Source organism: Anabrus simplex, chromosome 7 (genome assembly GCF_040414725.1).
Source record: "Anabrus simplex isolate iqAnaSimp1 chromosome 7, ASM4041472v1, whole genome shotgun sequence".
NCBI lineage: Eukaryota > Metazoa > Arthropoda > Insecta > Orthoptera > Tettigoniidae > Anabrus > Anabrus simplex.
This window is the reverse complement of record NC_090271.1, coordinates 240,367,852-240,394,724: the sequence shown is the minus strand read 5'-3', so window position 1 is coordinate 240,394,724 and position 26,873 is coordinate 240,367,852. Positions and strand designations below refer to the sequence as shown.

General features: G+C 41.0%; 1 protein-coding gene across 3 annotated transcripts in view; it reads right to left on the bottom strand.

The window, feature by feature from the left end:
* LOC136877080 (uncharacterized) overlaps positions 1 to 26,873 on the bottom strand; it is a 54,486-nt gene that overhangs the window by 10,490 nt on the left and 17,123 nt on the right. Inside the window, exon 2 of one of the 3 annotated variants that reach the window (XM_068228535.1) lies at positions 24,881 to 25,998. The exons of 1 other annotated variant lie outside the window; for it this stretch is intronic. In XM_068228535.1, coding sequence (XP_068084636.1) covers positions 24,898 to 25,998 — 1,101 coding nt within the window. In that variant the 3' untranslated portion in view covers positions 24,881 to 24,897. The remainder of the gene's footprint in view (positions 1 to 24,880; positions 25,999 to 26,873) is intronic. One more of the 3 variants, XM_067150898.2, reaches the window with a different exon arrangement.

The window sequence follows — 26,873 nt, the reverse complement described above, 5'->3', positions numbered from 1 at the left end:
ACCAAATAAGTTAAATAGATCCATGCCCATAATGTTTGATGCAGTGTAGTTGTTAACTACGAGAAGAGGAATGGCCTTCTGAATTCCTTTATAACTAGCCTGAAGCTTGATTTGACCTTTGATGTCAATTTTCTTCTTGTTAAATGTCACGAGCTGGATGTCAGCTGGAGAGCATGAAGGTGAACCTAAGTCGTGGTAGGTAGTCAGGTTAATAATAGAGACAGGTGATCCAGTATCTAATTGAAAATCGACAGATCGATCAGAGAATGAGAGAGGAATGATGATTTTGTGAGAATCCTTTGTGGGAAGAATAAGATTGATCTGATCAACTTCCATGTCTTGGCGGGGCTGTATATGCTTCCGGCGTGCTGCAGTAGTCTTAGCAGGGCGGAGCGAACTTTGACAGACAGTCTTAATGTGTCCAAGTTTATTACATCGTTCACAAGTAGCTTTGAAAAAACGACAGTCACGACGTTCATGATGCTTGAAACAACCTCGGCAGGAAGGCAGGAGTTTCGAGGTGCTTTTAGAAGTGGGCTTCCGTGTAGCATGACGAGAGGGAACCTGGCGAGAATGCTTGGTGGAGAGCGCCTTATCCGTACGGTTCACTGTAGCAGAGGACTTGCGGGCCTGAGGCGAGACTTGTGCAACGTCGTGTGGAGAAGCTATGGCTGCGGCAGTCTGGGTAGTAAGCTCATAAACCGTAGCAATACGCTGGACGTCTTCTAAAGAAGGGTTACTCTGCTTGACAGCGTCAAAACGTATTTTGTCTTCAGGAGTATGTAAAATTATCATGTCCCGAATGAGAGAATCAGTGTAGGATGAACCACAACCGTCCTTGGAGCAGATGAACTGGCAGGGTTTAGCTAGACCACGCAATTCAGTTATCCATTCAGTATGTGTCTGATGGGGTTGCTTTCTGCTCTGAAAAAATTTATAGCGAGCAGCCACTATGTGAGGAGCTTTGGCATAGTGTTCCGTGAGACGGGCCAAGAGCTGCGTGAAGGGTACCTCAGATAAGTGTTCTTCTGGACTTAATTTACGTAGTAATTCACACGTAGCATTGCCAACCGAACTAAGAAATAGTGCGCGGCGGCGTTGATCATCTGTGACAGAATGGCAGATGAAATGCTGTTGCAAGCGGGCTAAATAAACTGACCATTCTTCTTTAGCCGGATCAAAAGCAGAGAACGGAGGAATAGCTGATGGCTGTGTAGAGACAGAGATAGCTTGAATAGCCTGAATTAATGCTGCCTGTTGTTGTTGCATAAACTGTTGTTGTTGCTGCTGTAAGGCTTGGAAGACCGTAGCAAGTTGTTCCGCAGTAGCCATTGCGAGATGCGTGCAAGAAAGAGTAAGGTAAGCTGTGTGTCAGAACTGGTTGGAGTGTCGTTGTTGTTTAGCACGTCACCGTAGAGTTGACAACTGGGCCCGTGGAATTGTAGTGTTGGTGTCGTGTTTACCTCGTCGCTATAGAGTTGGCGACTGGGGCCGATGAATTGTAGTGTCGCTTTTTTACCTCGTCGCCATAGAGTTGGCAACTGGGGTCGAAGAATTGTAGGTTGGTGCTGTTTTACCTCGTCGCCATAGAGTTGGCAACTGGGACCGAAGAATTGTAGTTTGGTGCTTTTTTACCTCGTCGCCATAGAGTTGTGTTGTAACCAAGGTTGAAATTTACAAACACAACTTTTATTGCTTCACTTTATGATATTTACATAAATAACTGAAATTTATTTTGAAGCAAAAAGGAATATTGAATCTTGAGAAAAGTCTGTTTTTATACAATATGTACAGGTTTACAGTCTTTATATACACTTCTATCTTGAAAAGATAGTCTTTGTGAATTGACACGTTGATAGTCGAGAACTATCTGGCACACTAACATAAATGTCTTTGAGAGTCCTTGTTTGTTGAAGTGCCTGAATTCCTAAAAAGCAAGTTCAATTGATTGAAGAAATTCCACCTAGCGAAACTAAGGGAGCTTGCATATATTAGGGAATGAAAATGGCTTGTAAAAGAATTACGGAACATAGGCAGCGGAAATAGGTAAGGGAGCGGTGACCAGAGGTGAAACCTCGTACTGCCAGAAATTCAGTCCACCTGGTCGAAGCACATTTTCAAGAGGAGTAGCCTCCGTGCTCGACGTAGGGTGTATTCTGGAGCTGGACACCGGGGCAAGTGGGCGAGTGAGCAGACAGGGAGCTCCTATTTATAGTACACTCGATGTTCAGGCACGCGCACTGAGGGCTGCGCGTCGAAGCTAGCAGAATGATACACAGGCGCGCGTGCAGCTGGCTGGCAGAGCGAGAAAGGAGCGCCGGACATACAACACTTTGAAAGGCCGATGTATCTCTAAGGGACGACCCCATTATACAAGGCGACGGACAAGTGCGGAGTTCAGTTCAGAGTGTGGTCTCAGTGGGAAGTGATTGGGAGCGAGTTCATTTCAGGTATCGCTCAGCCAGTACGGGAAGGAGAACGAAGGGTTCTACAGTCACAGGTTCAGTACAAGTGAGCTCAGTGTGAGCTCCGTCAGTCAGCGGTCGAGTGTGAGTATAGCCTGAACTAAGTGTACTAATCTGTCGGACTGTCCACCGCTTCAAGCAGAGGACTCGTTCTGTACGCCTGTGGTCGTGGATGAGTCTCTTGAGCCAATTGTTGAAAGGAAACGTCGCGTGTTCCTGTACAGCGTGGAAGAGAACTTCGGATTTCCATTTAGAGCTATGAACGGAATTCTACCTGTGTAAGTGGCCAGCGGACACCACTCTGGACTGCGAGACTGACGTGTGCAGGCTGAGTGGACCGTGACAGCGGGGACGAGAGTGACTGTCTGGAGTGTCTGTGACGCTGCTGCTGCTGCAGAGCTTTCATTCCCCGCCCGAAGGACAGGGCGGGCCCCCTAGATCGTGTCGCGATCTCTCGGGCCGGGAGATGTGGAGAGAACAGTGAGAGGTGTCAAATGAAGAAGAGGGAAAAACGGTGTGAAAATTTGGATGAATGGCTATACAGGAGTGTCGAGAAGGAAGGTTCGTGGGAGTGTAAGGTGGTGAAGTGTTGAAGCGATGTGATAGAGGACAGTTGTGAGGTGTCGGAGATGTTCAAGGGTCGGTGGTGGTGGGATGGAGATATTAGCAGAAGAAGGAGTTGGACGGACATAGATAGAGCGTTGGAAGGGAGGATGATCAGGCCGGGTATTGCGACAAGATGTGGAGTGGTGATATCTAGGGCGGGGAGGTGAGCGAGAGGGTTCGACGGGATGACGACGGCCGTAGAGAAGTGCTCCGCTGGAGATCAGGTGGGCGACGGCTGCTGCGCTGCGAAGCTGAAGTCTGATTAAATACGTCGGACCGGTGGAGTTGTAGATACGGAACGCCCTCTTGACGGGTATGGCTTGAAGACGAAGTTGTTCTTGAATGTCGGTTGCCGGGATGAGTGGGCTTACGCCGCGGACGACGCAACTGAAGACTTCGTTTGTGGCTGATGTGTCGGACGGTGTTGGAAGTTGATGAGCGGCTGCTGCTGTTTCGACGGACAGTGGTGGTGGTGATGTCGTGGTCGGCAAGGCAGATGTAGACAGCGTAGAAGGGCGGGTGAAGTAGCGGGGAGGAATACGTAATAGTCGAGGTGGATCAACAGGAGGTAGCGCGGGGAGAGAGGTGGATAGAAGCGGCGATGAATGGGACGACGTAACAGTTGTGATGGAAAGCGAGGAAAAGGTGTGAGCAGCGGTCGCAAAGGTAGTGGTGATGGTCGTGGTGGTGGTCGTCATGGTGGTTGGTGGTAGGGAGGCTGACATCCAACGAGGAGTCGGCCTATATGCTTTGTTGGCTCGGCGCGAGTGGAAAGTAAAGATGTGTAGCCACCCGGCCGATCAAAAATAACAGGAGTGTCTTCTGCGACGAGTTGTGGAGTTCACTGGAGGTTTACCCAGATTTGAGATCCTGGAGAGAAGGGTCTGTGACGAGAGTTTGTGAGTATTAGTGTTAAGGAACGGTGAGAAGTAAGAGAGGGAGATAGCAAGCGCGCGCGAAATGTGCAAATTTGTAACATGTCCTTTGAGTGTAAGTGTGTTCTCGGTAAGCCTGTGTGTTAATGTGAAGAGCTACGCTGGTAGTTTATGTACTTATTTGTTTACGCCACCATTATTATTATTATTATTATTATTATTATTATTATTATTATTATTATTATTATTATTATTATTATCATTGCCTGGCGACAGGTTAATGAACTGACTAGCTAGCTGGACTCACAATAGACAGAGTACGGGTATTTCATCAACTTGCATTCTGTGCTAGTGTGAAGAGCAGTGAGGACTTCATTAAAATAAGTTCAAAATTTGAAATTTTAAGGATGTAAACAGAAATGAATATTTATATATTTCTAAATATTCTTGAATATGATTTGATATAATCTGATGATTTTTTTCAAGAAGGAAATATATCAGTCTAGGCTTACTTTAAGTAAGTTGTTCCTTTTAGAGGTGTAACTCCTTTACCATTTTGTTCTCCTTTGCAGATAGTTTATAGTTTCGGAAGACTGAAGAAACTACCAGATATAAATTAACTGAGTCGAAATTGAAAAGGGATGCTTTCAGATATCACTAAAATGAAAATATGGCCTATTCTCATAGTTCATCTGAAGGTCACAGTGAATTGTCATCGAGACATATTGACCTAATTGCGCAGCCTTCGAGGGGAGGGCGACCTGAATAAATCACCCCTGTTTTGACGTTCTGTTTAGCAGGCGGGATTATCCAATATCTAAAGGCTTCTCAGAAATATTGATTGAAGTTTAATAGTTTATTTTCTCCTACACTAATTAAGATAGCAGTGAAGTTTTTGACAATCTTTTCTTAGAAAACCGCCTTCCAGCACCAGTTCAAAAGACCTAACTTATTTAAATTACACTCTGTACAATACGGTAGATCCCAAACCAAAGGCCTGCAAATTACGAGGTGTCGTCTGGTCAGCACGACGAATCCTCTCGGCCGTTTTTCTTGGCTTTCTAGACCGCTTCCGCCATTACTTAGGCTGATTGGACCTCGAATCAGCCCTCAAATTCAGGTAAAAATCTCTGACCTGCTGGGTATCGAACCCGGGGACGCCGGGTAAGAGGCAGGCACGCTAACCCTACACCGTGTGCTGGCACAATACGGTAGACAGATAACATAAATACAAGATTTCTTAATCAACTTGTCTGTCTTTCTTCTTCCCAGCACCGAGCTCGTTAGCTGCACTCGCTTAAGTGAGGTCAGTATCCAGTAATCGAGAGATAGTGGGTTCGAGCCCCACTGTCGGCAGACCTGAAGATGGTTTTCCGTGGTTTCCAATTTTCACACCAGGCAAATGCCAGGGCTGTACCTTAATTAAGGCCCCGGCCGCTTCCTTCGAATTCCTAGGCCTTCCCTATCCCATAGTCGCCATAAGACCTATCTGTGTCGGTGCGACGTAAAGAAAGAAAAAAAAACCTCTTCTCAGTCAGTATCCCTTTTCATTTCGGGGATCAGCTCTCTTAGTTTGGATATTTCTGCTAAACCTGCCCTGGGTGTACGCTGTGGAGTACAGGTTAAGGGACTGACTAGCCAGCGGGACTCGCACTAAAGACAGAGTACGGGTACTTCATCAACTTGCATTCTGTGCTAGTGTGGAGAGCAGTCAGGACTTCAAGTGTGATTTGAAGTCGAAACTAACTGCACAGCCTTGGGGTGGAGGGTGTTGTCGGGTGTGTGAAATTGTATATGATGATACTGGATTTGGAATGTTAAAAACTAGTAATATTCTTTGTAATGTATTCTTTCGTAGTTAAAAACTAGTAATATTTCTTGTCATATTTTCTTTCCATGGAATTGCTTGTTGTATTCTTCTTGTTGGTGTTGTTAACTTTATTGTCACATTTAATGTTAAGCTTGTAGTAACCTCAACCTATCGTATTGTAAGCCATAGTGTTAAGCACTTGAGATATATAAGTTGTGTGGAATTTGTATATGATGATGCTGGATTTAGAATCTTAAACTAGTAGTATAATGGACGAAGAGCAATTTTTTTTCAGTTTAGTTAATGCGAGGTTTGTCACTGCACTGAGGGAGCAAACTTTAACATTTGCTTATAAATAAGCCTAAAAATATTAATTATGAACGGGTCACCCTCTCTCTCTCTCTCTCTTGGCTTTGCTTTAACTTTGCTTCATTATCACTTGCAATGTTAAGCTGGGCGATGACCTTGGAAGTTAGGCCCATTTAAACAATAAACATCATGATCATCATCATCATCATCATCTGTAATGTTAAGCTAGTAGTAAACTCAACCTATAGTACTGTAAGCCGTAGTGTTAAGCAGTGGTAAGCTGTGTGCGAAATTGTATATGATGATGCTGGATTTAGAATGTAATAAACTAGTTTGAGATATTATTAATGTTGACCATGTTTAATTTCGTGTAAATAGTAATAATTTGCATTCCACCACCTTATCACTCAAGCGGAGAGTTAATCTCTGTGAACACAGCCTTCTCTTGTTCGTTTTGGGGTGTGACCTCACGCACACTCCATAATTCTTAATTTCCATACGTTTCGTTCACCGATAATACAATATCTCCAGTCACCCGTACGCTTATATATTGTTTATTTATTATTATTATTCTTATTATTATTGCGTCTTTATTGTGGCGAAGTTAGGGCTCCCGGCCCTTTCTTACACTTAACCACTTCATGTATATATAATGTAATTTTTACATAAAATTTAAACATATGAAATTTTTACAACCTAAAGTATAACTAAAGCAACTAAAGTATCACTAACTAAACTAAGGTGAGTAAAGTATAACTAAATTATATACAGGAACACATAGCAATAAACAACCATATTCACTCTCATTCATGCATCCCATTCACACTCAAGAAAGACTGGAAGTGCTTAAAAGATGACGCTGGCAAAGGATTTTAAATTTTGTCTTAGATTTAGCTTCTCTGATGTCATTGGGGAGTTCATTCCACCAGCTCGTGGCGGTGATCGTGAACGATCTGTTGTAGGTTGCGGTTCGATGCACAGGAATTTCTAGCGTACAGCCTGACCGGGTATTGAACAGGTGTAGGGAACTAAGGTAGCGAAATCTGGTGGATAGGTAAGGAGGAGTGTTTTCAGAAAGCACTTGATACACCAAAGTAGTTGCATGGAGTCTACGTCTGCCATTCAGTCGTAACCAAGATAATTGTGTATAGAATGGGGATACATGGGCGTATGGTTGTATGTCGAATGCATACCTGATGCATGCATTTTGGGCACGTTGCAGTCTCATGCTTTGCTCGTTATTGATATAAAAAGAACTGTATCACAGTATTCGAGAATTGGAAACAAGAGTGATTGAATGAGCTTTATTTTCAAGGACCAAGGAAATATATTTTTAAACCGCTTCAGAGGATGCAGGCTTTGATATACCTTTTGGCACACTTTCGTCACATGTTGCGACCAGTTCAATGTTTCGCTTATAGCCACACCAAGATTCATAACTGTTTCACAAAATGGAATAATGGTATTGTTTAGTGCTACAGGAGGAATTTCGTATTGTTTTAAGACGTGTAAATTTTTCGAAGTACCAATTATTATTGCTTGCGTTTTAAGAGGATTAATTTTGAGATTGTTTCTCAAAGCAAAATTACTTATGAGACTTAAATCAGCATTAACTTTTTCTACAGCACTCTGAATTTTATCAGTTCTTGAGTGGTAGTAGATCTGCAGATCATCAGCATAAAGATGATACTTGCAATGTGTAATCGATTTGGCAACATCATGTAAGTAAATTGTAAACAGCAATGGTCCAAGTACAGACCCTTGGGGAACACCGAGGGGTTTGTTAAGCCACTCAGATCTGCTATTATTTACTTTGACACACTGACGGCGATTTTAGAGGTACGAACTGAAAATGTTTATTGCCGTCTTGCTGAAATTTAATGAATCCAATTTTGGAAGTAGCAGTTGAGGAACAACAGTATCAAAAGCACTAGAAAAATCAAGTAGAACCAGTACAGTCACTTGTCGAGTGTCCATTGCTTGTCGGATATCATCAGTTACTTTCAGTAGGGCAGTCGTTGTGCTGTGTCCTTTCTTGAAACCAGATTGGTAAGGGTCAAGCAATGAGAAGTTAGTCAAGTAAGTGAGGACTTGTTCGTGTACCAAGCGTTCTAGTACTTTGGAAAGGGGTGGGAGAATGGATATAGGGCGATAATCTGATGGTAAACTAGGAGAATTCTTCTTAGGAGTGGGAATGACGATACCGTACTTCCACACAGTTGGGAATACTCTCTGTACGAGGAAATGATTAAATATATGCGTCAGAATAGGTAATATGGCACCAATAATATTTTTTATGAAAGATAATGGTATGTCGTCATTACCCGGAGCATCTGACTTGAGGGAGTAAATTACACGCTTCACATCGTTCGCACCAACTTTTTTGAAAGTGAATTTTACTTGATTTACTCGCGAATGACCATTTATGGTGTTAATATCATCATCAGTTAGGTCATCAACTGGTCGATGATGATGATTATTATTACTATTATTATTAGTATAGTTAGCATCATAGTCATTATTGTCAGTAATATCATTATTAGTGTATGCTGCTTTCGTAAAATGAGAATTTAGATCATCAAGTGGTATACTGGGTGTCTGCATGGTCAGGCTACGACCTATACCCATCTGATGCAAATGTTTCCATATTAGTGCTGAATTTCGTCTGTTTGTTATCTCTTGAATATATTTATTCTTGCTGTTACGAATTAATTTCTTAACTTGATTTCGAAGAATACGGTAATTTACGAAATCACTAGTGCTTTCAGTTCGCCTAAATCGCCTATACCAAGCATCACGATTTGCCATGACCGACTTAATTTCATTTGTTAGCCAAGGAGACGAAGGGTGAGAAACTCGAATTTGCTTCTTCGGAGCGTGTTTGTCATACAGTACTAATATTAAAGAGTTCAGTCTGTCAACCTTATCATCAATGTCATTAGTTAGTAGAATGTCATTCCACGGCAATTGATATGCTTCATTTCGTATTATCTCAGTATTAAAATGCTTGAAGTCCCTTCGCATTATGTACCTGGTTTTGTACTTTGGTGCCTTGAGAGAGTAACAAAAGTATATGAGATCGTGGGTCGAAATACCTGGTACAGCAAGCTGTCCATGTTTTACCACTTTCTGCGGATTGTTTGTTATAATAAGGTCAATCAGTGTGTGAGACGTGTGGTTTATTCTGTGAACATGGTTAGTCGCGTCTAGTGTCAGTATATTGTAATCCATGCCATGGAATAAGTTTTGTAAGTATGTTGATTCGTTACTTGTAACTAGGAGATTAGTATTGAAGTCACCAAGAATGATTATGTTTTCGTACAGCGGAGTCAACTTCGATAATGCCGCTTCTAGGTCAGATATATGTCATATGTCCGGCGCCTTGTATACCACTCCGATCAGTAGTTTTTGATTATTAACCAAGAGTTCAACAAACATAAATTCAGGTCGAAATGGAGTCTTAGGGTCTGACGGCATAATACGGCAATATGTAGCGCAACCGCCCCTACACGATTTAAACGATCTAGGCGATGTAACGTCATGTTATTCAGCTTTACGAGATCAGATTTGAGTGACTGCTGTAACCATGTCTCTGTTACACAAATACAATGCAAGTTACTGTTACTAAACAGAGCAGTGGTAAGCTGTGTGTGAAATTGTATTTATTGTATTTTGTATATTGTATTTATTGTATTTATTTCTCTTGTCGCTTCGTTTTTTTTATCACGTAGCGTCTTTACTTACCTCCATGGCACGAGGATTCTTTTCCCAATCTTACACGAAAGCAATATTTTACTCAATAATTATTCTTGGAAATCAAGACTGATTCTATTCCCTCGAGGACAACAGTATGGTCTAAATATTCATCAGATGACATTTTATTCACTGACCCAATCAACATCTGACTATTTTCTGTTAGGTTAATATCCGCGTCTGATCTTATGTTGTGATTTCCTATCTCCAAACATCTTAACTATCGCGGAAACATGAATTTATCCCAGGGTCTCAAACCACAATTTAAAAGAACAAAATTTCAGTGGCGGCTCGTGGCTGAAAAGTATGGTGAAGAGCTATAACCCGTTCTGTTTCGAACGACAGATTTAGAAACTACGTGTTGTTTTTTACTCGTACCTCGTACCTGTGACTGGCGGAGGGTCCAGCATGTGTCCAAATATGTATACAGACCGGAGCGCTGTGTAACGTCATAGTGCGGCAACCATGTAACTGCCTTTGCTCTACAATGCAAAGTAGAGATCAGATCTGACCGGGAGACTAACAATCGTGGAAGTGCGGCTCCCTCTGAAAGAGCTGGACATTTTGTCGTGTTTCCATTTACGACGCACAGCTGTTTACTGACGCTAGAAACCGAAAAAGTTATATTACCAACTGAAGGAAAAGCCTATTTAAACGTATATTTTCATTGAACTGTACAATATACAGTCTAGCATGTTCCTTCAGGGCATCAGAGATTTTGGTTTCTTTCCAAAGTCCTCAAATCTAGTTGGCATTTTACTGTATAATTATGTTCTGCAGAGTCTGAGTGCTTATGTAAAGAACGTATTGTGTTCGAAAGTGCTGAAAATCCCTCTTTAATCCATACGTTATTTTTATTGCTAAAAAGCAAGCAGGGCCAACAAAACAACTTCTGTAGATATGGAGAGGAGCACAACCATGGAAATTCCTTCAACCATGATCGTTTGAAACTAAGATTGTAAGATTTACCAGAATGTTTCACTTCTTTTGTTGCACAAATTTGCAGTGATTCAGTAGGGCGACCAAAACGTAGAACTTTATTCTGATCTTCGTTTCTCCAACGTGAAAATTGTGTTTCTAATAAAATACACACTATGTTGTTAACAGGATACATGTTCAAAAAAACAGCACAACACTACGAATGAACCACGAAACGTAAGTACTCGTACTTCACACAGGATGGCGCAGGGAAGACGAAACATTCCGATATTCCGACTACTTCACTTGCACATTCCGCTATGAGTAAAGTACGCGGGTGACGTCACGGTTGTCATGGCAACCGCCAAGGCCAAGCGGCACTTGGGAGGTGCAGCCAGCTGCTGAATCTTTCGTCTTCACTCAAGCTCACGCGCCGTAAATTGGGTGGCTGACTGCCGGCGCTTTCGTGAGTTCGCCTGGTTGTCATCAAGTGATGCAAGCTCTTGGTGTTCCAAACGCCGTGCAATATATATATTTCCGTAAAACCAACAAATGTCATAAGAAAAATATTTTTTTAAAAATTCATTCTGGTAAAAATAAATGGTGAAGTGGCACTTCACCTGAAAAGCTGCCCCTGCAAAATTTAGATCACATTCATGTACGGGGTCAGCGTACTGATGCATTTAATTACCTCGATTACTCATTCAAACAGAATTTAGGAATCGGGTTCACGAAGTGAGCAATACATTGATGATCACTAGTCACTCTTACATTTACACACTTAATATGCAATCTTTAGCACTGCTTACATTTTGATTTCATACCTATTTCCGGGCGGTAGACGCTACTGACAGCCACCTGCAAACTCTGGGCATCTCAGTTGTTTTTATTATTAACACAAGCAAACTTCCAGATGTACAACACATATTTAAATTTCACTGGCAATTTCATATCTGTGTTAATACAACAACATGCCTTAATTCCAATAATAAGAATGACGAAAGCCTGACCAGATCGACGTTGCAAATACGCGTAATACAATAAGCACTCGGCTGAGTCTGGAAATCACTCTTCAAATAACATGCTTGAGGAAATACAAACAAAAGCAGACTAAGTAAGCGAAAGTAAATCCTAACAAGAAAACAAAACATCAAGTAATGCTTCAACCCATTATTTACTTTTAGTGTGTCCCTTCGTCTTATTTAAAACTAAATTATTTAGCTGGGAAGTGGATCGAATACTATACTCAAGTAAACATTATTAAGAAATTTTATCACCCTCGTTAATGCGATAGCAAGTCTACGTAATTATAATATCAGGGTTCTCATCTTATTCTTCGGGACGATGGACTGAAGCCTAACTGCTATAGCAAATCATGGCTCTGATATCCATAACAGGCAGATAAATGCATTCAAGGCACATATTTGACACACATATCACAAATCTAACCAACAAAGAACACTTCAAAGATTTTCAACCCTTAAGTGACTAATACAGTACACCCAACACGTTCACTTTTACAATCTTCATTCCTCTCCCGAACCAAGGAACCTGCGATAAGATACGTTAATATTGCATCAGCCGACGTGGAATGAACACCGCCCTCTCAGAATTGCATCTATCTTTTCCGGATAGTGTCCGTTTCGCTGACCAGTTACCCCTCTAAAAGCCTGAATGTTACAGCTTAACCAGCCTCTCCTCCAAACGAATGATATGTTGCAGAGGGAGGAGACACAGACTTTTCTTAAAACAGGTTTTGGGAGACTACACTCCTTGACGACAGGAGAAACTGAACCACAGACATTTCCACGGAGAGAGCAGTCACTGCACTGCACTGCACTGCACTGCACAGCTGAGGCTCAACTCTAACTGACAACGACGGGATTGTGAACTCCGCGGGAGTACTCTCACACACAGTACTCCCTCACCAGCACCGAACCGTTGAACTCGCCTGACTCGCCTTAAGTAGGGAGGCCAGTAGTTCCAGAATTGCATCCGAAGCTCGATTCGCCCAGAATACACTCGGCCCTCCAATCGTCTCTATGTTTCAAGTAGCTACCAGAGGAGGCTAGTGAGAAGATAGAGCGATGGCAGAGGAGGCTAGCTCTGCGCTACTGACTCGTTCGTGACTGGTTGCCTGCGCTTGCCGGAGGGCTGGGCCAATACTTCTTCGACGTCGACTGATCAGGTAGCTCGCTCCTTCACGCTTGGGGACAATAATGACGGTCACCGTTGCAATATAATGGCCTTTATCCTTCGAAGAGACCTGCTGCATGTATTTCGAGTTGTCACCCTGCAGGTGACCTGTGCGTCTGTGCCGATGGGAATCTACCCAAGACGAATTCTCAAGTTGAAAGTTGCACGAACAACCAGTCACCGCGCCAGAGGAAGTAACGAATGAAAGTTAAAATCCCTAACTCGGCCGGAAATCGTATCTGGGATGACCTCTTGGACCAAAAGTAAGCAGGCTCACCATTTAGCCATGGAGCCGCACAAGAGGTGAAGTACAACAGATCGGATAAACGGTAGAGGAATATTATAACCTTTTTAGATGACTCTGTATTTTAAATCGCTCGGTGAGCTTATGGAGTAGCAGCGTATGATCTACAGAATGCAATGGAATGCTTTCTAAACGTCTACGTATCAGATTAACAGCTTTGATATGCTTGCAATTATATTTGTTATACGTAACGATATACAGCGGCAAGGCTTGCCAGGCTGGAACCTCCAGGCAGTAAAGCAGGCAGAGTGCATAGAGATAGGGCTACGGCCAATCACCTTCTTGACTATTCTGAAAGGTGTCAACATGCTATAAACACCCAGGGAAAATTTGATGTAGGCAATAATAGTTTTTAAAATTAAGACTTTATCTTTATCAAACGGGTATCGGTGTACATATACTTCTATTCTCATGGACTCTTCCGACCTCTAAATCAGTCCCCCTGTGGGTGAGGTTGGTAAAATAATACATACGGTAGCCTCTGACTGTCATAAGAGGCGACTAAAACAGGCCCCAGGGGCTCTTAACTTGGGAGGGCGAACGGGATGGCTCGATATATGGCTACCACGGGGCACTTAGCTGAGTTCTGGCATTGCTTCCACTTACTTATGTCAGGCTCTTCACTTTCGTCTCCTATCCGACTGTCCTTGGTCACCACTTGTTCTCTTCCGACCCTGATGGTATTGGAACATTCGAGGCCTAGGGAGTGCTTCATTTCCACGTCCCCCGTGCCCTTGTCTTTCTTTGGCAGATACTTTATGTTTTTACGTGTCAGATCCCTTCCATTTGCTCAGTTTTACTTACTCGTAAAACAATAATCACCACCAACCAATCTTAACATTTGAATCAGTTAAAGTGGGAACAAGTATGGCAGAGGAACAACTAAGATGTTCTTGACTTTCTAAGAAAGATGGCGTTGACTCATTGCAGAACTCTGGAGTAGGCTATACATAGCAGGTATCTTCCTCCGATTCCTATGAAGGACAAATATAATTTATACACATGGTAGTGAAATAGCTAGGCCTACTTTCTTTTTCTGGTTACAAATTGGTAGCAGCTATATATGAGTTGAAGAATTACACTTCTTTAACTGTGTGGCGTTAGGTTTTATAGACTTGGTAAGTATGTACACTAAGAATAATCTCGCAATACACCAGAGTGAAAATGGTAAGTCAAAATACCAACAAAACAAACACGATCACAGAAGAATATAACTAAGTCATGAACTTGGACACTAGTCCGACTAACGCACTAACAAAAACACCAATCTATGCAAGTGATGGCATGCCACGAAAAAGATTTACAACTCTCCAGAAAAATCCATACATGCACAAGTGCTCAGATTTCAATTTTCAAAGTGAAGGATTTCAGCAGAGCGCATAGGGAAGCATTTTACTGTGTCCATTTTTTCAGACGAACCCGAGGTAAGTACAGATAATTAAAGGACATGGAAATGCGCGTGATAAAAATAAGGGAAAAAGAAGGAACAGTTTTTTTCATAACAATAATATATTAGCACAAACACCAAGAAGGATTTTTACAAGCCAAAGATAGTGAAACAGATAATAAAGAATCCAACAATAATTTAAAGAATAGATGCTTCTGATTTCCAAAAAACATATGGGACGACCATTTAACAACACTAATTTCAATTTAAAGAAAACAGTTAGACTCGAGGCAAGATGAATTTTACAATAGTTTACATTGGGAGTATCCTACAAAACGGTAAACAGATATTACCCATTAATACGAAAATTTAAGAAAGTTTTGAAAGGCATTAGGCCACTGTACAATACCAAAGGTAGAAGAAAGGATAAACCCGGGACAGGAACGTGGGGAAAAAGGGAAGGACGTGAAAGAGAACAGTACCTAAGGCTGGCAACAGGGATTAGGAAAAATAGAACCTACAAGCATTGATGGAATTTAAAATTTTCAAACAGAAGCTAGGCGTTAATAAAATTACAATTAGTCCTATTCTTGCGTTTGTTCACCAAGTCTATTGGAATCCAGTGGTTCATATCACAGTAATCACTTGACGTAATTGAAAGTCAAATTTTGAAGAGAGATCGTAATGCAGTTGCAAGAAAAACACCACTGTCAACAGCTCAGACTAGCAATATTATTAGCGTGAACAGTCATTAGTAGCCAGTACAGGAAGTGCAGCATTAAAAAGAAAGTGAGGTATAGCAAGGGAAAATAAATTTAAAGTTCGCTCACCCGTCCAGCAGTCCTTGAGCTTCAATCATGAACATTAAACACCATTTAAAAGGAAACATTGCACACGGACCAGCCGCTAGCGTAAGTAAATTAAAGTCCTCCCTCCACACAAGTCGTCGTCTTCATCCAACTCGCCGATCAAGCCCAGAGCTGGCCTTATTTATACTCCGATGGAAACGTCCAGAAAAGACGAGAGCAGACGGTACACATTGCACAGCGAGGCGGTAAGGGAAGAAAGGAGGGAGGGTAAGCAGCACGGACAGTGCAAACTGGACGGGCGAAGAGAGCACACACACACAGGTTAGTAGCGGCATGTCAAGCGTAGCAGACGTAGAATCAGGTAGAATAGTTGAAAAATTTGGAGCACGTTATAACTGTAATCTCAGGAGCAAGTGGAAGATAAAGGAAGGTACCGAAAAATGAAAGGAAGTGCCGTTGAATCCGTGAAAGTCTCTCGAGGCCTTATAAAACTAAACCTGTAGACAGAGAACAAGTGTAAAGAAGGCAAATCTATAGTTTTACGCGGATGTTGATAACATGATAATAGCGGTGGGTCCAGCAATCTTACGTCAAATACTCACCGCAGGGATGTGATACATTATTTCCAGATCTATTTCTCGAACGATTAAGAGGGATTTTACACAAGCAAATATCAGTGGACCTTCTGATGACTTCCTTGGAATCATTCAAGAAAACACCAGGCAAACAGTTGTTAAGGTATCTATCACCTGGGCGACAGCAATAAGTATACATCAGTTGTGACTGATTAATGAAAACTATCATCATAACTAAACATCGGATCCAAAATAATGAGATGGATTCTGTAATACTTATTGGTTGTATTACATACGGTAGTGCAGAAGGTTAACAAAAATTGAGTTGTATCAATATTCACACTAAAATTACTGAAACTTCAAACATGTTTATATAATTAAATTTTGAGGCAGTAACAGTGCTCTGTAACGATTTAGTTATGAATATATCGGTCCTCTGATGCGACAGAAATACTTTTCTAGAAACATTAGTAAAGCTTGTAATGACCCTTCTCACAGTGGCAAAATAAAAGTGAATTTTTGTGATATTTGAAGCGATTTCTTTGACTCAATTTATAACTGTTAAGTTCTTCAGTGCACTAAAAGTAATTTTGAATAAATAATTTTATAAACTAATCGAAGAAGAAAATATAAGTTAAGAGAATTATACCTCAAAAAGAAACAACTTAATTAAAATACAATAACATATTTCCTCGCTGAAATAACATCATAAGATTCTATCAGATCACACTCAAATATGTTTATAAATGTATACATATTTATGTTGATTTATATTTAAATAAATAAACTCTCGAATTTTGCAAATTATATTCATGAATTTTTCACTGCTATCCACTCCAGCATAGAATACAAGCTGTTACAATACCGTTACTCTCTCGTTGGTGTGATTCCAGCTGGCTAGTCAGTCCAGTAAAAGCTCTATAGATAACCCCTAAATTGAACGAATTTAAATTACGATAATTATATAACACTAATAAGAAGAAGAAAAAGAAGAAGAAGAAATGCAATAGTGTATAATTCTAAATAATTCAAATGTCCAATAACAAACTGCAATGCCATATTTTAGGTCAAGAAAAACTTAATATTAACATCATATTAAAAAATATAATAACAATAATAAGCTAAAGGTATATTCATAATAATGAGAACAATAAAAATAAAACACCTAAAAATTAATTACAGCGTGTCATTGACCTAGCCAGGGTGGGGGCATGGCATGGCGGAAGGTCAACGGACTCACGCCAACGACAGAGTAACGATGTTGCAACAGTTTGCATTCCATGATAGAGTGGAGAGCAGTGAGGACTTCATTAATAGACTATAAGTTGCAAATTTCGAGGTTTTATTTAAACACAACTAAACATACAGTAAATGTTGATAGATTTCTAGATATATTTTAGTGTGATTTGATAGCGTCTGATGATATTCATTCAATAATTAAACATTGAGGTAATTCTACTGTACTTTAATTAAATTATTTCTTTTCCACGTATTATTCTGTTACAATATGTTTCCTTTTTCAGGTAATTTATAAATTTATTTATTCAAAATTAGTTTCGGAAGGTTTCAGTCTGACAGTCTAACCTAACAGTTACAAAACCAAACGTAAGACATAAGGCAAATACAATAAATAGTCTGGTGAATTTACTCAAATAATTTAAATTTTACTGTTCGAAAAATCAAACATTTTGTGAACAAGCAATGAAAGACAATATAACAATATCAACTCCTGCTCTTTCCTTATTGACACCTTAGAGATGCCTTTACAATCACAAAGCTCTGTGGTTGCATGTTCAGTGCCTTGTACAGAATGTGCTTTTAACTGTAACTGTTCTTAAAAGGTTTTTCTCGCAACAACAATGATGAGGTTTACTTCTATGCTAGCACCGGTAAACTGAATGTTTTATAGAGTGGGGTATCAAGAGACCGGGTGGTTAAGATTTGTAATCGTATCTTTCATACGTTTCCTGCATTTTTGCAGGATTGTCTTCCAGTCATAAAGAAAGTCTCCAACATTGAACATTCAAATCCTTAGTTTTCAGGGTTGAAATGGCTTATACATGAGTGCGAAATAATAGTCTAATGCTTTACTATATAGATTTTGAGAGAAATAAATGCCCTGAAACTGTAAATTTATATAAAAATGTTGGGAGAAAATACAAACAAGCCTTAACAGCAACAGATCAAGAAGCTGATGTCTATAACATTGAGAGCGCGGCTAGTAATAGTAAATCAAAATAGGAAGTAATTAACACACACAGAGTAATAGGAATGTTAAGCGCAGAATGATCTCACTAAGAGCGTGCAGACTAAGCCCCACGATGTTGAAAATCAGTAAACTGGAGAGAGGAAGTTCTCACAGGAGCAGAATGTGAGGAAACATTACAGTTATTGGTAACTGACAGTGCGCATTAGGTGTTCAAAATGGGTAAATAACTTTGTGTGCCATAGTATGCTCAATGTTATATATCTAGCACATAGCTCGTTATGTCAGCATTTCTTTCGTGGAAAAGGTGCAGCAGACTGCGTTAAATCTTGAATCGTCAAGTTCAGAGAGAAGATTCCATTGACGATTTGTAGGGGACTTTGATCTATTTCTAATGGATCTATTATGGAGAAATATATGCAATTATCGAAGATATCACCGATGTCATACACGAGGGCCTCTCATGGTGCATGCACCGATGCACTGCGCAAAGTGGATAAGACGACTTCTCAACGTTGACCAGAGAGCAGACCTCTCCCCACTCCTCGCTTTTGAGCAGTAACGCTGTATCTCTCTTTCCCTAAACCTGTCTCGCTCACTCAGCCTGTCTAGCCCTTCGTCTCTTGCTCAGTAGCGCTTCTCCACCCGAGCATGTTTGAACCGAGCTGAGCCGAGTCACTCCGAGACAAAACGTTGGTCCGAACCGAACCGAGTCGGACCGATGCACGGTGCATAAAACCTCTGCTCCTCAATTTCCACGCGTGAGATTTTGGGCTTTTGAGAGGCCGTGTCATACAGGAAACAGCCACTATAATACAATGCAAGCAACAGGGCAGTGCAGAAATGTAGATGTACAAAATAGAATCTGTTTTATGTCGCACCGACACAGATAGGTCTTTTGGCGACGATGGGGTAGGAAATGACTAGAAGTGGGAAGGATGCAGCCGTGGCCTTAATTAAGGTACATCCCCAGTATTTGCCTGGTGTGAAAATAGGAAACCATGGAAAAACATCTTCATGGCTGCCGACAGTGGAGTGCGAACCCACTATCTCCCGGATGCAAGCTCACAGCCCCGCGCCCCTAACCGCACGGCCAACTCGCCCGGTGAAATCTAATTCTTTTGCAGTGTCGAATCAAGGAATTGGGAGGCTACATGTTGGAACACCACACTCAAGGATGCACTATTCGTTGATGACGTTTACTTGGCAAAAAATATAAGGCGGACTTCTTAGTGAACAAGTTTATTAACATGGATATGTGTTTCGACTGGGGGTCTATATGGATTTAGCATGGACAAAGTGCCAGAACTCTGCCTTCTATATGCAGTCGGTACGAAGGGCGGCGTGTTTTAAACGAGTTTCCACTATTTTTGACTGGCATTTCGTCTAGAAGACAGTAAGTCCCTACACACGGTGACGTCACCCAAGTCAGTGAGTAATCTTGATCTGTGTAGATTAGGCCAGTAGCATAGTATTACTCACATTGCTGTGTAGCAGATCTTATGCTCTGTGAGAATGTACTGACAAGTAATATGACGAAATTGAGTGACTACTTCCAAAAATGGAGACTTCAACCTAACCCAAATAAAACTGAGGTTACTGCATTCCATCTAAATAATAAGGAAGGCCATAGAAGCTACATGTGACGTTCGACGGAACCCCAGTACCGCATAACTAGAATCCAAAATATCTAAGAATCACTCTGGATTGGTCCTTGACATTCAGACAACAGTGCATCACGTTATCTAAGAAACTTGCGTCCAGAGGGAACCTACTCTGCAAGATTGCCGGAAGTAGCTGGGTTGCGGACGCCAATACCCTACACTCTTCTGCAATCGCTCTTGTGAATTCTGCTGGTGAATACTGTGCTCCTATATGGCACAACAACATCCACGCAACAAAGGTTGATGTCCAGCCTAATGAAGCCATATGAGTTATCACTGTTACGGTCAGATCTACTCCCATTCAGTGGTTACCTGTCTTAGCTAATATTGCCCCGCAAGATCTAAGGACGAGAGTAGCTAATGTAAACTTGCTCAAGAAGATCTCTTCTCATAAGAACTCTCCCTTGTACGATGGCCTGCATGACCCACCAACAACTTGTCTGAAATCACGCAAACCACCCTGGACTGAATTTAAAGGAATCAGTTCCTTCGACATGACCTCCGAGCGGCGACAACGTTGGCATGAACATCCACCCAACAACGCTCACTTGGTTCAAGATGCATCAAAGAAGGTTGAAGGATTCCAACTGCCGCGTCATACCTGGTCCAAGCTGAACAGAATTTAGAACAGGTCAACGGAGGTATGGTTACATGTTGAAGAAATGGGGTTTCCGTTCATATGCTGACTGCGACTGCGACACGTTGTTAAGGAGTGGCCACTTCAAGCATTTAACGGTGATCTGAGGCTTCTACACAAGTGACTCCGAGTGCTCTGGACTGATTGTCAAATTTGGATATTTCCATTTGATGTTAGATTTTTGTGTACTTGTAAAGCCATACGATATACAGTATATAAATATACTCACATTGCTGTAACGGAGGAAGCCCATTCCTTTACAAAATAATACTTCATTGGATCTCTATACCTCTGTAATGCAGTACTGACATTCTCACTACACGGAACATAGAAATGTCGATAACAACTCGCTCTCTAACCTTCTAAGCAGAAAATCATACCCATAACTTGCATATTTTCCGTATAGCGAATAAAACGTAACTATTTATTTATCTACTTATTTATCTACTGTATGTATTTATTTAAGGGATTAATTAATTAGTTTATTATTTATCTCATGGCTTTTGGTGGCAGGAGTGTTCGAGGACATGTTCGACTTGCCCGGTGCAGGTCTTTCTATTTGACGTCCATATGTCAGATGGTGCTGATAATGAAGCAGGGAGGTGATGAATCCTGTTATCAGCACATAGTCTACTCCTTTTGAAATACATGAAGGCGTCAGCTAAATGCTGAACGTCACCCTCCAAAGGACAAATCAAGAGCGTCATATGCACTTACACCATATTATGAACACTGGAGAGAAGTTGGGAATTGAATCCCGGCCTTTGGCACACAATCAACTGATTATATAGTACCACCTCTCCTACCCTGCCGGTCAATATTCTGGTGGTGAGTTTTTCCCATCGACGGGACTCGAACTCTATAAGCACAGTGTCATACCATATACGTAGATTTGACGCCTTAATGACCAAGGCCAGCAGGTGGGGAAGATGGAGAACCAAGTGAAAGGGAATGAGCTGGTGCTGAAAACCATGCAAACAGAGAACATCTATTTTAATGTAAAACCTGTGTTAGTGACAAGTTGAACCACTAGCAAAGGTCATTAAGTTATCTTCTAATAACGTTGAAGCCAGTCAGTTTGCGTGTGAATTAAAGCAGACATTGGAGTGGAATTCACTCACAACGTTACTACTTATAACTTTCAAGTAAGATCTTTCATTGAGAAATGGTGGATTTTAGAAAGGAAAGTTGAAGTTGTCGAACAGAACGCCAAGAAGCAGTAATCGGATGGGGTTAATAGCTGGAGTATATTTCACATAAGACATCCTTTTGATCCGGGCTAAGCGGATCAGACGATTGAAACGCTGGCATTCTGACCCCAACTTGGCAGGTCCGATCATGGCTCAGTCCGGTGGTATTTGAAAGTACTGTACTTTGAAGGTACAAAGTGTGCTATTTGCAAATAGTGTTTCTGTAGGAAAATACGCGCCATCATTGCAGTCCACTTCACATTTTGGCCGCTGGGACGCGTATTTATGTCATTATAATATGCTGTAATTATCATTTAAGAAAAGAATTATAGTAAAACCAGAAATTACTTCCGGAACATTCAGACTCGTGTCAGTAAATTTACTGCCACGTAAAAGAACTCCTGCCAGATTAAATTCCGGCACTTTGGTGTCTCCTAAAACCGTCAGAAAGTAGTTAGTGTGGCGTAAAAACAATAATATTATTAATAATAATAATAATGTTATTGGCTTTACGTCCCACTGACTACTTTTACGGTTTTCTGAGAAGCCGAGGTGCCGAATTTTTTCCCGCAGGAGTTCCTTTACGTGTCCGTAAATCTATCGACACGAGGCTGACATATTTGAGCACCTTCAAATACCACCGGACTGAGCCAGGATCGAACCTGCCATGTTGGGGTCAGAAGGCCAGCGCTTCAACAGTCTGAGCCACTCAGCCCGGCTAATAACACTATTATTATAACCTCTTGAAAGATTCGAAGAAGCGATCTGAATATTGTACCGGTTACGACCTGTACATAAGTATTTTTTGAGCATAAGTTACGTTTATTTACCACACGTAATGTTCCGAGCGCGCCTGGTTTGTTTACCAGCAGCGAGGACCAGCTAGCGAGTGCATGACGACTGTGAGCTGTGAGCTGTGAGCTAGACCGCCCGCTCGTCTCAACACGTGTTACCAGCCTTGACTGGTATTTTCTGGATTCCACGTCACTTGTTCTAGAGAGTTCGATGGAGAAAATTTTAAAATTTCTATAATAATGATGCTAGCGAATCGAGCGATATGTCATCTTGTTTGGGATCACCTAAACGTCCCAATGCTCGAGTTTCAAGCAAATCCATCGAGGGATTCGGGAGATATTCAATCAAACCGTATTATGACGTAGACATCCCGGATTGAATAAAAGGAGGACCTACTGTAGCCTATTCAGACAGTCTCAGCTGAGTAGTCAGCGGAGACACTCTTGCTGCTACTATCATCGTGGAACTCTGTCATTATACAAGTGTGGGAAGACGATTCTTCCAAGTACTATAAAGTGGACTCATGAGACTTCGAGTGTTGTAGAAAATTTTCTAAGTCTTCGTAATTGAACTTAGAATATTTACACGTGTTAATTAAATGGAATTGTATTATTTACGTGCCTTCGAGACTGAAACTTTTCTAAGTGTTTGGACTTGTATTATTTACGTGTCTTCGAAGCTGGAATTTTTCTAAGTGTTCACTGAATGGACTTGTATTATTTTCATGTGTTCGAGACCAGAACTTTTCTACGTGATCATTGAATGGACTTGTATTATTTACGAGTATTCGAGATTGGAATTTTTCTAAGTGTTCGTGAAATGGACTTGTATTATTTACGTGGAATATTTGCGACTGTTGAGGAACTCATCCTTCTAATAGACAGTGATTGATTAACATTGCTAGTGATGAACTTTAACTTTCCAACGGCTTTAAACGAAGTTAGGATTTCACTTACATTTACTCAAAGACTTGTACATTTGCCAGTGTTGGTTTAAAAGACATACATTTCGTCAGTGAATTTATTTATGTGGAAGGACTTGTGTTTTCGTCAGTGGTCACTCAAAGACTTTATGAATTTCACCAGTGATTAACTTTAAATATATTCGAACTTCCAAGTGAATGGACTTGTGTTTTCATTCGAGTTTAGGCAAAGACTTGCACCTTCGCCAGTAATGAACTTTGAGTTTAACTATAATTTCACAAGAAGGGACTTGTATTTTTCGTTGCCAAAAGTTATTCAGGGACGAGGATTTTCCTAGTGATGAACTCTAAATTATTAATACCACTCATATCGTTTTAGGAGTGTTGGAAGTCTTGACGTACAATTATCAGGAACTCTGCTTATAAGTTGATCATCCAAGGTGTTCATGGACTCAGTGCTACTAGTGACCTTGGGAACATCAATCCTCTCAGCCTCATTGGGCTGAGGTTGTACATGACTATCTACAACATCGCCTGGTTCACCGGGGTTCAACCCGGGCCTCAGAGTTCGAGACATCTCTACTTGCCGTCAATCCAGACATTCCAGCTGCCTCTGTCTGGAGTATCTGGAGTCCCTGGAATCCCTGGAGTCTTCTGGAACGTGCTTCAACCAGCTTGGCTTGGTGAGCTGGAGAACCCGAGCCATGCTATTGGAATACGAGGAAGACAATCCATTTCTACTTAGAGGTGATGTGCAAATTCATGACTTATTTGAATAAACTCTTGTGCAATCAGAGTCAAAGTTTTTCTGTAGATAGGACCCTACCTCCTGTACCGAGCCCTAGCTACAATTAATCCAGTTTTTCGCCCTGAGAACTATAGTCATGCTACTTTAAAATTTAATCTGAGAGTCGGGCTCTTTTACTGGTACAATATGAAACAAAAATGGATTAGCTGCATAAAGACTTTCTTTATTTGAAAAACAGGTGAGAGTATAAGTCAGGTGAATGGCTCGTTCGCGGTAAGTATGACGAGTGCAATCATATCGTTCAAGTTAGTTTTTTCTGATCACAAACTACAAGGGATAATTTTCATTATTCGCACTGAAATGTCTATTCCTTTGCTCGTGAGTTATTAAACCGACTTAAGCTGCTACGTAGCTCTTTAATTTTACACTGCCATCAGTTTATTCCAAAATGAAGCCCTGTTTTAAATGAATTAATCCGGTAGATAAATACATAGCAATTCTTTGGAAACGTTTTGAAAGAACTGTTAAATTGATCAGTTACTATTCATGTTTGGGTTTTTAAATAATAAGGAAATGAGCAACAAAGGACTAAAAATTAAGTAATTTCGTATAATATCCACTCAAGCTAAATGGCCGCTGGAAGTGCTAGTCTCACACTTTGTGGCAACAGTTAGTGAGATTTCCGATTGTGTATTATAGACAGCATATTACCATTCACTCTCGGAAGTCTATAGCTTCAGCTGAATGTCCTCCACCAGTTCATCCAGTTCGGAGAGTATCCTATCTCTGTACTGTTCGTTGCTGGCAATGCAGACTGCAACTTTATCGTAGCGATTCTCAGTTACTAGTTTTTCGTACTGATTTGGATCATTTAGAAATCCCTGTAGTGCTTCTTGAGGCATCAAGTCTGTGTGGTGGTAAGTTGGTGCTATGATAAGTCCGTAAATGCGATACAACTCGCAGCTTTCCTGGAATTCATCCCAAGGCAGTAGTTTATTCACATCGTAGCCATGACGACTGAGCTCTTGCCCAAGACTTTGATGGTACACTGAGCGCAGCTTCAAACTGTATGAGCTGCGAAACTCTCGACTGGTGGTTAGATGAAGGAACGACATCACGTCTAGTGCCGCAGGAGTGTATCTGGCAAGTTGGAAGTCCACAATCCGAACATCTACAGGATTTGTTCCTTCATACCTGAAAAGAGCATTGTTCGCCCAGAGATCTCCGTGACACAGAACATTCCTGTATTTCGTTGAAGGTTTCACAAGCTCATACATTTGGTGCATGTGTTTCGTGAATTTTCGTAAAATATCTTCTATATTATAGTCTTTTCCTGTATGCTTTGGAAGCAAATGTATTGCGCATTTCAGAGTCTCAGTTGCTCCACTGAACCAGTATTTGAACTTGCTCAGTGTATCTTTTATGAACATATTCTCGAAGAGGATATGGGAATAGATTTCGATAAGTGTCTTGTCTGGTTGGCTCTCGTCTAACACGATAGACACTGCATGGAATCTGGCTAATGTACGCAGGAGAACTTCACAGTGGGGATAATCAAGGTAATTCAGTCGACCGACTATCTTAAATCCCTGCTCCATGAGGTCTTCCATCACCAGAAGATCTGGTCTCACGAGGAAACACTGGGGACCCCATGGTGGCATCGTCACTGGCAGGTGCTCGAACAGAATGGAGTAGAGTCGTGTTTCCTTGGCGAAGGCGTTTGTAGACACGATGAACTCCGTATGTTGAGGAATGTCATCGGGAATCTTCTTAACGAAGAAAGCCAGGTCCTTCCGAACTGATTTGGTCACCAGGACAGATACCTTCACCTGCAACAGTTAAACGTTCAGGACTGGAATCCAAGGTTTGTCTTTATTTAATACACTACATGGGCGAAGATTTTCCAGTATGTGCTTTTATTTCTTTCTGTGTGTTCTTTTGCCCGAGACACGACTCTAACTTCCCCAGTGTGAATTTCTGTAATTGTAACCATATACTTGAGGTTAAACTAGTGATTTAAAATATACGACCAATATTACATAAATACGACCAGTATGACATATTTCAGAGAATAATTTTGATTCGACGTTGTTATTGGACAAAATATATAAACTGAGTGAAGCAATTTCTCTCTAAAAAGGAAATAATGAGCGTATTCAAGCATGAAACTTTCAGTTCTGATATCTTCAACCGGTGAAATTTTGTTAACGTAATTTTTGATAAATAGAAAAATCTGCCACGCCCCCTACTTACGCTAATTTTGTTTTCAAAATGAAATTCTCAGTTTTATATTTTCATTCACTTTCTCTTTCCAATTTCTTCACAATAAGCCTTCTTCCCAGATTTTCTCAAGATAAATCCAAAAATAAAAAGTGATGTGGTGCAGTCGAACGAAGTCAGGTGCTACAGGAAAATTTGATTAGGAAAGTAAGTATGTGAATATTGTTACTTGGATGGTAGGATAACTAACAATGGCAGAAGTGAAGGGGGCATAAAATTCAGATAGCAGAAGTGGGCGAACTTTTGAAGATAGATATATGGTTCCCACGACCTCCTGTAGAACTTATTATGCTCTACTATTCGTACCCACGTACTTTGTGGGTATCTGTAATGGATTAGGCACCGCAAACCGAGAAAATGTCTGTGTTCCGTTGTTTTCTTCTATTTCTTTGGCAGATACTGTTTCTGTTTAGTCTCCCTTCAT